Source organism: Drosophila suzukii, chromosome 3 (assembly GCF_043229965.1).
Source record: "Drosophila suzukii chromosome 3, CBGP_Dsuzu_IsoJpt1.0, whole genome shotgun sequence".
In the NCBI taxonomy this organism is placed as follows: Eukaryota; Metazoa; Arthropoda; class Insecta; order Diptera; family Drosophilidae; genus Drosophila; species Drosophila suzukii.
In genome coordinates, this window is record NC_092082.1 from 24,969,731 (window position 1) to 24,983,499 (window position 13,769).

Genomic DNA, 13,769 nt, shown 5'->3' on the forward strand with positions numbered 1-13,769 from the left:
TTCTCCCTGCATCATATCAACTATCCCACTTCACTAATCCCATTATTTCACACCCTTCCAGTCCGATTTGAAATAAAACTCAACACTTTCCGTCTCCATTTCCATTTCATGTTGCAGCAACATACTTCAGGTTTCTCATCACACCTCCCTCGGTGAGACAGGCGTTGAAAATCTGCCCAATTCGTTTGCTTTGATTACGAGCTTGTTGCAGAACCGAAACCAGCACCGTAACCAGAAACACCTCCAAAGCCACAAGCCCAACTACTGAGCTGGTCAACATTTAGCTAACTATTTTTTCACTCCCGAGCTCCTGTGCCCAACTCCATATCTCGCCATGTTGCTCCTTTTTTACCAGTCACTTTTAAATTAAGCAATTTGAAATGTTGACCAGGGAATCTTTTCGTTCCTTTTCCTTACTTCCATTCCAGACCGCAAAATGTTGGCCCACAACTTGTGTATAGTGTCACGGGTTGTAATCGCTCGTTGTAGGTGGCTGTAACTTGGTCAGGAACAGGACCGGCGGAGGACCAGTGGCAATAGCAGTAGAGATAGCCCCACCGACATACGGAGGACCCCGAGTGGGGGGCCAACCGTGTCGAAGGATGAGTCGATGGCCAACTAACTACAATTTTTTGATTGCCCGTGTTTTGTAAGCGCGCTGGCCATTTGCTTTACTACCTCAACAACGTCCATTGCCCACCCCCTGGATATCGCCCTTCTAAGGGCGAGCTTCGGTCAGCTCAGCACTGGCCCAGCCATTTTAATTTCACTTTACGGTTTCCAAACACGAAATCCTTTTTGCCACTAGGTGTGCAGCCAGGACTCGTTTTTTATCGTCCTTCCTGCTCCCTCACCCGCAGGTGTGTTTGTTTGGGTCCCCTGTTTGTGGGGTATTAAAAAGTGAAATGGTGGAATCCGAAACCCCAAGCCGACACAGAAGGATGCCAGTCATATGTGTGTACAGAAAGCGAGGGGATGCCAAATTTGAACTGGCATTGGATGGCATGCCTGAGATTCGCCAAGATTGGTCTCGGCCTGGGTTTTGGCTAGGGTCGATTAGGTACGCTGCCATCCGCCTTGGGTTACGCCATGATGATCTAAGCACATCTATTTTGCTCTTTAATTTTTCGGAATACCCGCCAAATTATTTAATCGGTTTACGACGCTCTTCCCGTATGAATACCCCTCTTATGTTTATAGGAATTTAAATAGGCAATCACAAACAATCAACCGGAACGGCAAAAGTTCCATACGAAAACGACGTCGACGACAAGAGGATGGTAAATAAAATAAATAAACTGTGAAGGCAATCTCAATTGAAAGCGACAATATTGTTTTTAATGATTTTCATGGCCCAGACGCAGCACAGGAATCTTTCCGGGGGAGGAAAATCTTTTTATTTGGCTTTTTGGCTGCCGAAGGGATTGGAGCCGGCGGAAAGCGGAAAAACAAGCGGAGAGAAAGGAAAATAACACAAAGCATATGCGTGGGTGGCTCCAGCCACAGAGCAACAAAGGCCATGGAAAATCAACAAGGAAGAGGAAAATACAAGGCCGGGAAGTGGCCCCCAAATATCTCCCCCGATTGCGTGGCAGGAAATCTTTTTGGCACACGTATGCTAAAGATAACAATGCAATTTAGCCACTTACTGCATTAGCTTATTAGAGTATGTCCCCAAAAGTGTAGCCCACACTGAATAAGCTGCCATCACATTTCCGCAACCGATTTACATTCGAATATTTGCTGAATCAGCGCGGAATCATCATCATCATCAGGAGCAAGTGACCACAGCAAAGTTTACGGGGTAAACAAGAAGCCAAAGACTGGTGATTGAGCAGTTCAAAGTTTCTTAGCCAAAGTTGCGCTTAAGAAATCAAAGTAACTTTCCCCACTATTGCAAACGCCCTTCCTCAAAGTTGGGTATATATGTCCGTATCTGTGTACTTTTTTCATCAACTGCTATATAGTTATTGAAAACTTTCTCCGAAACGTAGAACTTGCCAGTTTAAGAACAACTGACCAACTGCCTGGACGGGGACCACTGAATACCCAATGATGTCGAAAGTAAAGCAAGTTTGGTGTATTAACATTTCGGGGTTATGTATCCATTCCTAACCTTAAAATAAAATGTTGCAAAGTCAAAAAATGTAATTAGGTAATTTAATTTAAGAAATCGATGATATTGGCGCTTTTACTAGGTTCGCTTAAAGAGTTAGTTTAGTTTCAGTGACGGACAATCTTAATCTTAATTTAAGTCATTATGAAATTTTATTAGACATTAAAAAATTTTGTTTGTTCGAATACAAATATTGGTAGATATCAATTTCCCAGGGGATCAGTAGTTCCCTCAACTTCTGGCTGACCAACGTACAATTGCCCAGCCATGCGTGTTGTGTGTATCCTCCCAGGGCAACATCCTCACCAGCAAAATTGGCAACAACTGCAGCACAGCACTGAACAGAACCGAACGGGACGGAATGTGCTGATGGGTTGGACTGAGCCAGTGGAGCGGTCAAGGTGCAGAGATGGCCAGCTGGTGCAGCCCAGCAGGCTGCACTTGTTTAATTAAAAAACTTTCGTTGCTGATTTTATTAGCCCTCCGGCTCATGACTAGGAGCTCAGCTTCGAGGTCCTCTTGGAGCGGGGCTCCCGGACCGGTTTGAGGGCGGTGTAGGGCCCGATGAGCTGCTTGCTCCGCTTGACCGTGTACTCAAGGGTCTCCTTGCTCTGGTGCCACTCGTCCGAGGCGAAGAAGACGAAGCCCGCGCGCTCCGCCTTGCGGTAGGCCAGCAACGGTCCCCGGGACCCAAAGTCGTAGTGCAGAGGGCGGGGTCGATCCGAATCGATGGAGTTGAGGATCGGCGAGAATATCCGCCAGATCTCGCACTGCTCGTCGGTGCGCATGAAGAGGGTCTGGTCTCCCTGGAAGACGTTCAGCAGGAAGCCGGGGAGGCCCTGGATGCCCTTCGGTCCCCGATCGTCCACCCGCAGGTTGATCTCGCTCTCCCGGAGGCAGAGGTCCTCGCCGTGCCGCTTCAGGCGCATGCGCATAAAGACCTCCTCCGTGGGAAAGGACCGCAGGACCAACTCGTTCCGCACGTCAGCACTGTCGCTGTGGAAGGAGTCGCAGTCCACCGGCTTGTACTGGATGCGCACCTCCGACTTGCTGTCGTTCAGGGCCTTTCCGGCCCGCAGGATGAAGGGCACTCCGGACCAGCGGCGGTTGTTGATATGGAGCACCAGAAGGGCGAAGGTGGGCGTGAAGGAGTCCTTGGGGATGTAGCTGTGCTCCGTGTAGCCGCACTTGGCCGGGTCCTCCTCTCGCCGGTTGTTGCGGTACTGGGCCAGCACCACGTCGCCCATGTTGGGGGTCAGCACCTGGCGAAGCACCTTCAGCCGCTCGACCCTCAAGTCGTCGGCCGTGTTCGCATACGGCTGATCCATGGCCAGCATGGCCACCACCTGGATCATGTAGTTGGTCATCAAGTCGCGTATGATGCCCATGTGATTGAAGTAGTCTGCCCTGCTGGCCGGCACTGGGAGATCGCTCTTCACTGATATCATCACCGCCGCCACGTGGCGGTTGTTTAGGGTCTCGCCCCACAGGTGGTTCGAGTAGCGCAGGGCGAAGAAGTTCTGCATCACCTGCCGGCTGAGGAGGTGATCCATCAGGTAGATCTGCGACTCCCGGAAGCTATTGCAAAGGGACGCCTGGAAGACCCGGTAAGAGACGTCGTCCCTGGCGAAGGGCTTTTCCACAATGATCCTGGTCCAGCCGGTGGGCGAGCTGCACTTTCGGCTGGCATTGAGCGTCACCTGGTCGAAGACGACCGGCGGCAGGGCCAGGTAGAAGATCCTGTTCGCTCGCACCTGGTTGTGCTTCGCCTCCTGGCGGACCATCGCCTCCGTGAGGGCTGCATAGTGCTCCGGCTTGTCGTACTCTCCCTGCAGACAGTGCACGTTCGTCCAGAAAAGGTTGTACTTCTTCGGGTCCCGGTTCTTGTCGAGATCCATGTAGGGCAGCACCTGCAGCCGATAGGCCTTCGTCTGGAGCGGACTCCGGCAGAAGGTGAAAATCTTGGTGCCCTGCGGCAGCCGATTTTCCCGATAGAGGGCCCAGAGGGCTGGGAACACCTTCTGCTTGGCCAAACCCCCCGAGGCCCCGAAGACCACGAAAGAATAGGCCATCTCGTTGTGCGGGTCAATGGGGATCATTTTGGAAAATTTAATTAAAATTTAATTTGTATAACAGAAATGAGAATAACTAGTTCAAAAAATGGCCAAAAATGTTGATCAAAATTTGTTTAAGGTCAATGAGAGTTACTGCCTGGATATATAGACTGCCTACATAAGTAAGCCAACTTTTATTTACAACAGATAAAAAAAAATAATTAATGTGGTTGATTGATTAATTGATTAAATAAATTAATTCATTTCTCTTAAAATTTATTAGCGTGGCAAACTTCTGACTGAAATCAATCATTGAAAGCAATTTATAAAATACATTTTTAAAAACAACACTTTTTCTACAAAACTTGCTTGGAATAAATTTGTGTTGTTGGTGTGTCAATGGCTGCTCAAATTAATCTAGAAAGGAAAAGCAGTGAAGTTTTGTTAAATTGGTTCCAAAGTCAATATCAAAGTAGTAAAAATCAAGGTGAAACAAAGCCGAGATTATAAATAAAGCTTATGTATAAATAAAGCATAACTTATAGATTTCGTAGCCTATTTTGGGGCCTTTCACTGGGACTTGTTGGCCAATTTTGTTATTTATAAAATACAAATACAATTAATTATTGTCTCAGCCATCGACGAGATGGAGGTTAGGTAAATATTCAGTCTTTATGCAGGTAAGTTCAAAATCTGCTTAGGGACTGCTTTTAAACGAATAATCAATATGATTTAAACGCATTTCCTGACTGTCAAATAACATTTTTTTAGCCCCCAGTACTCAGGTCACTAATCTGGCAAGGGGATTTTAACTCGACATGCTGCGGAACGGAAATTGTCTGGCCCGGCAGACAACTGTTTGGAGCAAGGATTGACTGGCACTAAGCCTCAAGTTTCCCATAAACACGTAAGAGATTTTCAGCTGCCTCAGGCTGCCCTGCAATTCAAATTCAATCAATTCAAATTCCCTAAGCCACCGTTTAAGTGCGAGCGAGGGCCCAAAGGAGCAGGATTGCAGTGGCATTTCTTTTTCCTTGCGTGCCCCACACGATGTGAGTGCAGCTAATATGTAGAGGCTCCTTTTGCGATTCCAGTCCTCCGTCACCTCGAACAGAGCATTCGAGAGCTTGGTGGACGGACAGGACCTTTGATGCTCAAATGGCCGGGCTTTTTCAATTTTCCCTGGGCAGAGCCGTATTGGGAACGTGACCTCCGAACAGAAGATCCCCCATTTTGGCTGTCAAAGAAAAAGGTCCTGATTGGAATGGGCTTATCCCCTTTCCATTTATTCATTCACGCAGGATCATTAAATACACAACGTTCTACGCTGCAGCTGCAGTTGTTGCCGCGGCTGCCGCGGCTGCCGTTGTGGCTCCTGCTGCAGTGGTCTTCTTTTTCTTGATGGTTCTAACGCATTTCTTAGTCTTCGGGTTGTACTTAGCAGGGGCCTTACACTTCCTTACTGCTTTGGCCTCTGTTTCCACGGCGAAGCAGCACATAAGCAGCACCAGCGTGACGATGCAAAGGCCTACCAGAGAGATCTTCATAGCTCAGCGGGTCCAGGTGGTCTAATGGGAGTTTTCCGCGGTTACGACGGTTTATTATCCATTCGCCATGTGAATCGGTGGATCTAAGCCTGTTAAACGGCTGACATTTCACGGTACCTTATCGACGGATGGTTTGGGTTATTTAAAGCCTTTCCATTAAATTCCTACAAGGGGTATACATATTTGTGTAGCAGTTTGGAACGTATATAAAATAGTTTCTCATTTTATAATTTCGGCACTTAAATATGTATAAAATTAATTTTTTAAGCAAATGAATTAAGAAATTAGATCTACCCATAACTTTTCTCCCTTGACCAAGCAACAACCGAACAACAAAAAGTTAGGAAAAGAAAGGAACTAGAAACGCGTTCTAGAAAAACAACTGGAGAAACGTGCCGCACGAATCGAAATCAGGACTAATTTAATGCCGCGCTTGAACTTCTGGTTTCCCCCATTTTCTGACCGAGTTCCTATCACTGTCCTTATACGTGCCTGTTAAACTACGCACAATCAATATGGAAGGAGTCATGCAGAGATTAGTTGCCAGGAGATGGAGTTGAGCCCCTCGTATTGGACATCTTGAGCTGCAATGGGATGTTGTTGCCGCTGTTAATTGGCTTTGTTTACGAACTAACCCCGAGCACCCTTGATACTCACAATCTCCCTACAAAAACGTCTCACGAATGTTAGCTATATCCAACTGCCATTCCAGGCACACCTGGCGTATGCTTGTTATTTTCCCATAATCATGGTCGAGCATTGGTCAAGTGAGCTTGTATTTACAACTAATTGAGGCCGAAGACTCACATTTCAATAAGATAAGTCTTATTCAATGGGCAGGTATCCTTGATAAATTCCAGATGAAGTGCGAGGACAACAACAGCAGAACAAATTAAGTTAAGGATGCTATAATGAATTGACAAGGCACTAATAGATTTAATTATAGAATTTGAAAAACAGATGGAAATAACATAAAATCTTATAGGCATATTATTGGTCCTTGCTGTTTCCTTGATATTTTCTATGCCATTAATGGCTTAATGGCTGCTTACTTATGAATTTTATTACGTAAATTAAATTATTTCCAATCATTAATGAGGTTATCCATTTATTATTTTAGTTTTCAAATTTTTAAAAAATCATTTGGTAGGACTACAGATCAAAGATCTCAATTTATAATCGAAAGTGCCAGCAGATACAATGTTATAAATGAGCAAAGCCACTTCTAAAATATGTGTGATTTGTATGAATTCGCGTCATGGATAATGGTCAGACAAACGACTTGAATCATCTCGGATGCGCCACATCCCCCAAGTCTTGACCTTTTCAATGACCCAGCAAGAGCCAATTCCAGCCCTCAATTCATTGCGGCTCTTTCGGTTTCTTTTTTGCTCAGTGGGCCAACTGGCGCCCCTTGAAAGTCAATTTCAATCAGCAAACAAAGGAAATTTCTAGGCCAGAACATAAACACAAACAAAAGTGGTCAATGAGCCCAAAACAGGAAGAGCCCCGGATGGATGGCCTAGCCAAAGTGGCTGATGCAGGGAATATGGAGGAGCCTGGTGCTGCCGAAACTTTGCTAACGATTTATGCACAGGCTAAACATTCTAAGCACATGCATAAATCAGGGACACCGGGCCAAGGAAGCGAGGTTGAATATTCGGCAAACGGTTCTTAAAGCCAACGCTTTGAAATGACCCCAGAAATGGATCAAGTTGGGAGGGCTTTTCTGTGCCGATGATGTGTGACAGTTTGTGGCAAATTGAAAATACATGGGTGGGTGAATGTGAATGTGGTAGGGGAAGGGAAACGGACAGCGACTTAGAGACACCATTAAGCTCATAATTGCCACATGAAGATAGGCCCGAATCCATAGGCAGGCCGGGCACCCAGATATGTGCCATCTGCCACGAGTTTATTGTGGTTTATTTGCTTTCATTTGCTTCGCTTGGATCACATAAAATTTAATTAAATTGTTTTATTGCATTCAGGCCAAATGGAATTCCTTGAGCCTACTGCCATCAACTTCAGCGATTCGTTGGCCAACAAGCCGCACAAAAGAAGCGAAATGAAAGAAATCCCTGTTCGCATAATTAAAAGAAGCCGCAACTGGGGCTCCAACATTTGTGTGGCTAATCTTTTATGAGATTCCGCAACCACAAAAGCGAGTTCTTTCGGTCCGCATTCATCAGATGAATCAAGATATGTTAGATTCGGAGCATCTTCATTTGTTTGCTATTCCACTGATCCAAGAACTTCCTTATGTCACGATAAACCTTTGATAAAATTGGCTCAAGTACGTTGTCACCTAAAAAAATGTGTTTTCCAGGAATCAAATAGGTTGCCTCTGCTAAAATGGTTTATTTCAAGAGTAATCCAAAATTCCGACTCGCATGTTGACAGTTGATAAGCCTTTAATAGGCAGTTGACCTTTGAACGCAATACTTTTGGCGATTTCGGCGGTTATTCATTTCATCGGGGGAATCTAAGACTGTACAGGAAAATTGTTGGGGGAGGTCAATGAAAATCGATACAACGAGGTGCGCTGACGGCTAAAAGTGGTGGAGGAACAATACCACTGAAATTGAATAAATAACTACATTTCAAGATAATTGTGCTTCGCGCTTCGCAGCGAAAGTTGTGACCTTAAAGCTACCGGAAGAAACTCGTGTCCCACTTTCAGGCGCTACGCTTTCACAAACGGCTAATGGCACACAAAGAGGGCCAAAATGAAAGGAACTCATTGGCATATCTACATATTTCTGGTTCAATGCATTGCCAGAACGCACACACAGATACAGCCGAGCAGCAACCCAAAACACAGAATAGCAAACAAGCAGGCAAACATCTCTGGCGATTATGCAGTGAAAAAGAGCGGCACCGGGAAAAGTCGGAAATGGACTGGCTGAAGGGGAACAGCGTGGAAATCCTCCGCAGGGCAGGCCAACCGAAAGTATTCGAAAGATGCCAATTCATTTGTGCCATAAACAACTACAAACACAATCGGATGGCAGCAACAATAAAGCAGGGACAAGATACTGGATATTCCGCACGGGGATATAGAATGCATATGCATATGCACACTGTGCATTGGCCAACTATCGATCCAAGCCATTGTAATTTGCAACTTTTCATTTTCCATTTTTTGCGACCGAAGATAAATTATTATTTGTTGGGGGTTGACAGTCGAAGTGAAAAGTGAAATAATTTGTGGATTTTCCATTCGGGTCAAATTAAGAAAATTGTTTCCGGGTTTGCATAAATTCTTCTTTGGTAACCATTCAACTGTTAATATTGAAAGGAATCAAACAAGGAAGTATCTTGAAAGGTAAAGATTGTTTTTACAAATTCTTTCATTATTTTAAAGGGGTTTTTATGTGACCCAATGCGTTTGTTTTTTCTTGCTTATGCCGACCAGTTTGGGAGTGACACAGAACAATAATACGAAAGCAGACGATTCCGTTCGAAAGGATTTCTGTTTCACCATTGGTTATTCCTTTCAAAAAATTTCAGCTGTTAAAAAATATCCCACTACATGGATGTTTGAGCTACATGGACTCGAATTTTTACTCATTAAGAATCAATCGATAGTTCTTACGATAATGTTTAAATTTAAAAAAAAAAGTTGCCGTTGATTTGGTTTTAATACAATTGTTTGCTTAAATATTTAAAAAAAAAAGTATATGAAACTTATCTGGAATTGACAAAAAATGTACTTGCTACTAATAGCGTTTCTGAAGACAAACACCAAATTCCTTTCATAAAAAAAACAATGGCTCGTTCAAAAATTTGAAAATCTTTTATTAAAAACTTAGTTACCGTTTGTATTTTGATAGTAACAAATAGTATTGGAGTACCCAATAGTTTTGAAGCTCTGTTGGATACACTACATTTCGGCACATTTTAGATTAGCTTAACTTCCGCCTTTAAAAATATGTATAATTTTGGATATTGAATCCCTATGCTAAGCCACAACCTTATGCAACACTCAATATAGGCTTAATTTGGAGGAGTGTACTATATAAGTTACAGTTCCAGACGAGCGACTGCTATTTGTGTTTTTAGGTTTGCAATTGCTTTCATTTGGCAATGGTATGCAAATTGTCCTGACCCACAAACACAGGCATCTGTAAGTGTGTGGCTAGGGTAAGTCGAGGCTTTGAATCCCCGTCCTCCTGTCTGTCAAGCAACAATCCACATGTGAATAACACACTTAAATGTGTTGGCCATGTTATGACAGACTGTCAATGTTTATGAAGAAAAACCACCCCGCTCCTGGCAAATTTGGTTCCGTGCCTGTTTCTCCACTTGCAGCTAAGGCGCACTTGGCTTTATGATTTGGCCAGGACCTTCGACACAGTTTGTCATTTACTTTTTGTCACTGTTTCCAATGGCTTCCACTGCTGCGTGTGCCTGTGTGCAGGATAATTTGCTGTGACATGCAACTTCTGAAACTTTAATTGACAACAGCCGGGAGGAGGTGCGGTCAGCAGGGGAGCATGGAATGGCCCATAACAACTGGGACTTAGATTATATCCGGCTGGCCGAAAGGTTGGAAATTCAAAATAAACCAGGCGGCATTTCTCATCTTTTTCAGACTCATGTTCCGAGATAATTGAGTTTCCTGCCCGCAGCCAGCACAAGCTGCAAGAACAATAACCGGAGCAGCAGGAGCATCAGAAAATTATGGTATCATTGCAATAACGGAGTGTGCGAATAACAACAACCGTCCCCATGCTCATCATCCACCCATGAATGTCTGATGCGAATTGTCACTTCTTGCAGCTGGCTCCTCCGTACGACTCTCCATGTAAATGCCATTTTCCCCAGAGCAACTAGCAAAGGTCTGTCGAGAAGTGAATGTACTACAAATCCGTGTTCAAGATACTTCGTTGGCAAGGGGAAAGCTAGTCTGCTCTCTTATTTCTGAAGCTGCTTTTATCTTTTCATTGAAAATCACTTTCGTAAGTAAGTAGCGCAATCTAAGATTACTCAAAGCAATCATCAGTTATACTGTTTTTTCTTGTTCTTATATAAATATTTATGTAAAGTAGACATTACTGTTATACAGCCCAACCACCAAGAAGTTATAATCCTAAGATTGTCTTGTTTGAAAATTCTAATATTTTTTATAAAAGCGTTTTGAATTCTATAATCAAGATCCACTCCAATTTGTAGGGCTCTTGTCGAAGAAATTTGCAACGCACAACATTTTCAATACAATTCAAATTCAGCAATTAAAATGGACGAACAAAATGCATCGTCTTTACAACACTGAAAATAGGCATTCGATGGAGTTGCATATGCAACTCTGGTCCCACAATTTCCGATAAACAAGCCCTGATTACTGAAGCGTATCGAGGGTCCGGTCTCTTCCGTTTTGGCTGTGTTAAGATTTATATATATTTATATTCTAAATTAATGTTTAAATTTTACTTTTTTTTTTCTTTGACTTAAATATACCCCTTTAATATGAATTTAACGTAAACTTTATATGATACCCAACTTTGTAAATTTAATGGTTACCTTTGTTAATGTTGTTAGTATGAACTGCTAAATTTTTTTATGGAAGCTTGCGTCAAGGAAGATGATTAGGAGTTTGGCGTGTGTCGAAGGGATCACCAACCTGTGTCAGGTTATGCGGCTTCGGTGTTCATGGTAGGGTGGGCAATGTTAGCGGAAAATAACATCCTCGCTGCTGACACCGACACACACACATCAGCTGCTGCCATTCCATCTAAGCAGCACCCTTCTTTTCTGGTATTCTCTACCTCTTTACCCCTACTACCTACTACCCCCACTATCTTAATTCCTTCCACCAACAATTAACCTCAAAGTCCGATCGCACGCGAATTCAAATAGGAACGTTGTATATACATATGCGAGCAAGAAGCACTGTGGATCAAATTGGAAAACCTACTCCCTTTACCGACAAAACAAGAGCCGGATCCAGCGCGAGCCCCACTTGAAGCTACAACCACCATATTTTGTTGCTGTTAGAATTATTCGTGATCTCAGAAAATTTTTCTTTGATTTTTAATATTCAAGAAGGTCTAAACCTTCTTCTCTGTAAGAACTGTAATATTTTTGAAGGTATTTCGGATTCAATTCCGTTGGTGAACGAATTCTCGACTCCGTGCTGAATCAACAGTTTGGCAACTAAGAGAGCCTGGCTAAGAGAGGCCGTGCCCTGCTTTGCCGACGCGTACCACTCGTTTCGACCCGAACCGTTTCGGCCAGGCCAAGAGCCGACGAAGAGGCGGCGAACTGTTGCGGGTGGCTGAAGTTTAAGGACGGACCGCGGAACGCCGTCGTTCAGTTTCAGTTCCGTGCGAATTGGCGTTGGGTGTGGACGCGAGTGACGGAAAGCAGGCGGCGTCTCTATAAACAAGCTCTTGCATCTCTCGTGACTCTGGCGACGATGCGGCTTTAGATAGCTGCCAGTTCAGAGGTTCCCGCAAAAGTTCAAGTGACAATTTGCCAGCCAACAGCAACTTTCCGACGAAGTCAACGCAAATTGAATTCGATTCGATTGTCTCTCGATCTTCATCGATTCATTACGCAGAGGAAAAAGAAGCCAACTATAAAGTTTTAGTGAAAAAGTTTTCTTGGCCCGGTGGCGTGGCAGTCCCACCGAAATCAAACCAAAATTTTCGCAAATGAGTTTGCTAACGACGGGCTAAACCAATTAACAGAATTTACTCTTGTGTAATAAATAAATTGCCAACAATTATAACTTGCAGTCCCACTCAAGCATAATCAAATGAAATGTTCAACAAAATGTTTACGGCAATTGCAGCTCAAAGCGAGAGACCATAGACGAGGTGCAACGTGTTGTGGCAGTGGCGAGAAAACTCAAAGGAAGCCGCAAGGCTCGACCAGAAATTTAAAATTGGTAATAGCAGGTAAGCAGTACACTAGGAAAACACTAGCAAGCATTTTAAATGAGCAATCCTTGGGAAGGAAATCAAAATGAAATGAAGATTTCCCTTTTTAAAAGGCTTTTTTATATATCGACAAAAATAATTCCCTTCTAAAAATAAAAAAAATTATTACCAATTATACCATTATAGGTCATTTTTAAAACAATATTTTTAAAAATAATTATAATTTTGGTCATTAAATACTTACACAAAATATTTTCATAAAAGAAAAAGACAAAAGAAATATTTTTATTTCAATATTAAAAAAAAGTACATTGCCAAACAAAGTATCCGGCTTACGTCTACAGATTTTTATCGTTTGCCCTGCTTGATACCAAAAGCAACTTTTCTAAATTTTCTAAGTTCATAAGCTATGCGCCAAGGAGAAATAACCTACGCACACTGGGAAATCCAAAAAAGAACGTGTGTGTTATAGGGGAAGTGAAAGAAAATTTCCCAAGTGCAACGCCATGTATTATTTGAACACCTTTAATTAATTAAACGGCACAGCTCCCGAGTGCGTGCCACCAAAAAAACTTCTTGCGGAAGCACTTTCAGGTGCCAGAATTTTTCTTGTGCAGCTGCGAACTCGCCTTTTAGCAGCATGATTATTATTTTATTTCATGTTGTGGCTTTTAAGTAACAGACTTAGCACAATCGCATGGCGAAAATGCTGGCTATACGCCCCCTGGGGCGGCGACCCACGGAGGGCCTTTTGTCCCAGAGCGTGCCGCATTTATACCAATTTGAAAAGCGCGGCTTACTTTCGCGCCAACCTCATGATTATATATTTATTTGATTTTTCCGGTCTGCGGTTGCTCTTTCCAACCGCACCTTCGCCCCAAGACCCAGCACTTCCATCTTTGAGGTTCGTTGCCCAGAAAGTATTTACATAAAATCTAATCAAAAGGCAGGCCACATTATCTGCTCGGACTGCTGCCTCATGAAAATTTCAATAAGACTTTGACACAGATACAAATCCGCATGCATATGTTCATGTATTTATAAGTAAATATATGGCAAAGTATATAAATATGTGGCCTGCACTTAACCTACAACCCGGCGTCGTTTAGTAAACGAAGGTTCAGGACTCGAACAACTCTAAAAGCATTCTTAATAATTCACAACT

At 43.4% G+C, this 13,769-nt stretch overlaps 2 protein-coding genes across 2 annotated transcripts in view; one reads left to right on the forward strand and one right to left on the reverse strand.

The window, feature by feature from the left end:
* Positions 1-2,249: 2,249 nt before the first annotated feature.
* Positions 2,250-4,553, reverse strand: LOC108007425 (glucose-6-phosphate 1-dehydrogenase). The gene has a single exon (XM_036816347.3). The coding sequence runs from the start codon at positions 4,213-4,215 to the stop codon at positions 2,611-2,613; it is 1,605 nt and encodes a 534-aa protein (XP_036672242.3). The 5' UTR covers positions 4,216-4,553; the 3' UTR covers positions 2,250-2,610.
* A 7,493-nt stretch (positions 4,554-12,046) lies between these two features.
* Positions 12,047-13,769, forward strand: part of Oct-TyrR (Octopamine-Tyramine receptor) — a 42,638-nt gene continuing 40,915 nt past the window's right edge. Inside the window, exon 1 of the mRNA XM_017071090.4 lies at positions 12,047-12,622. The gene's annotated coding sequence lies outside the window, so the exon portion shown is untranslated. The remainder of the gene's footprint in view (positions 12,623-13,769) is intronic.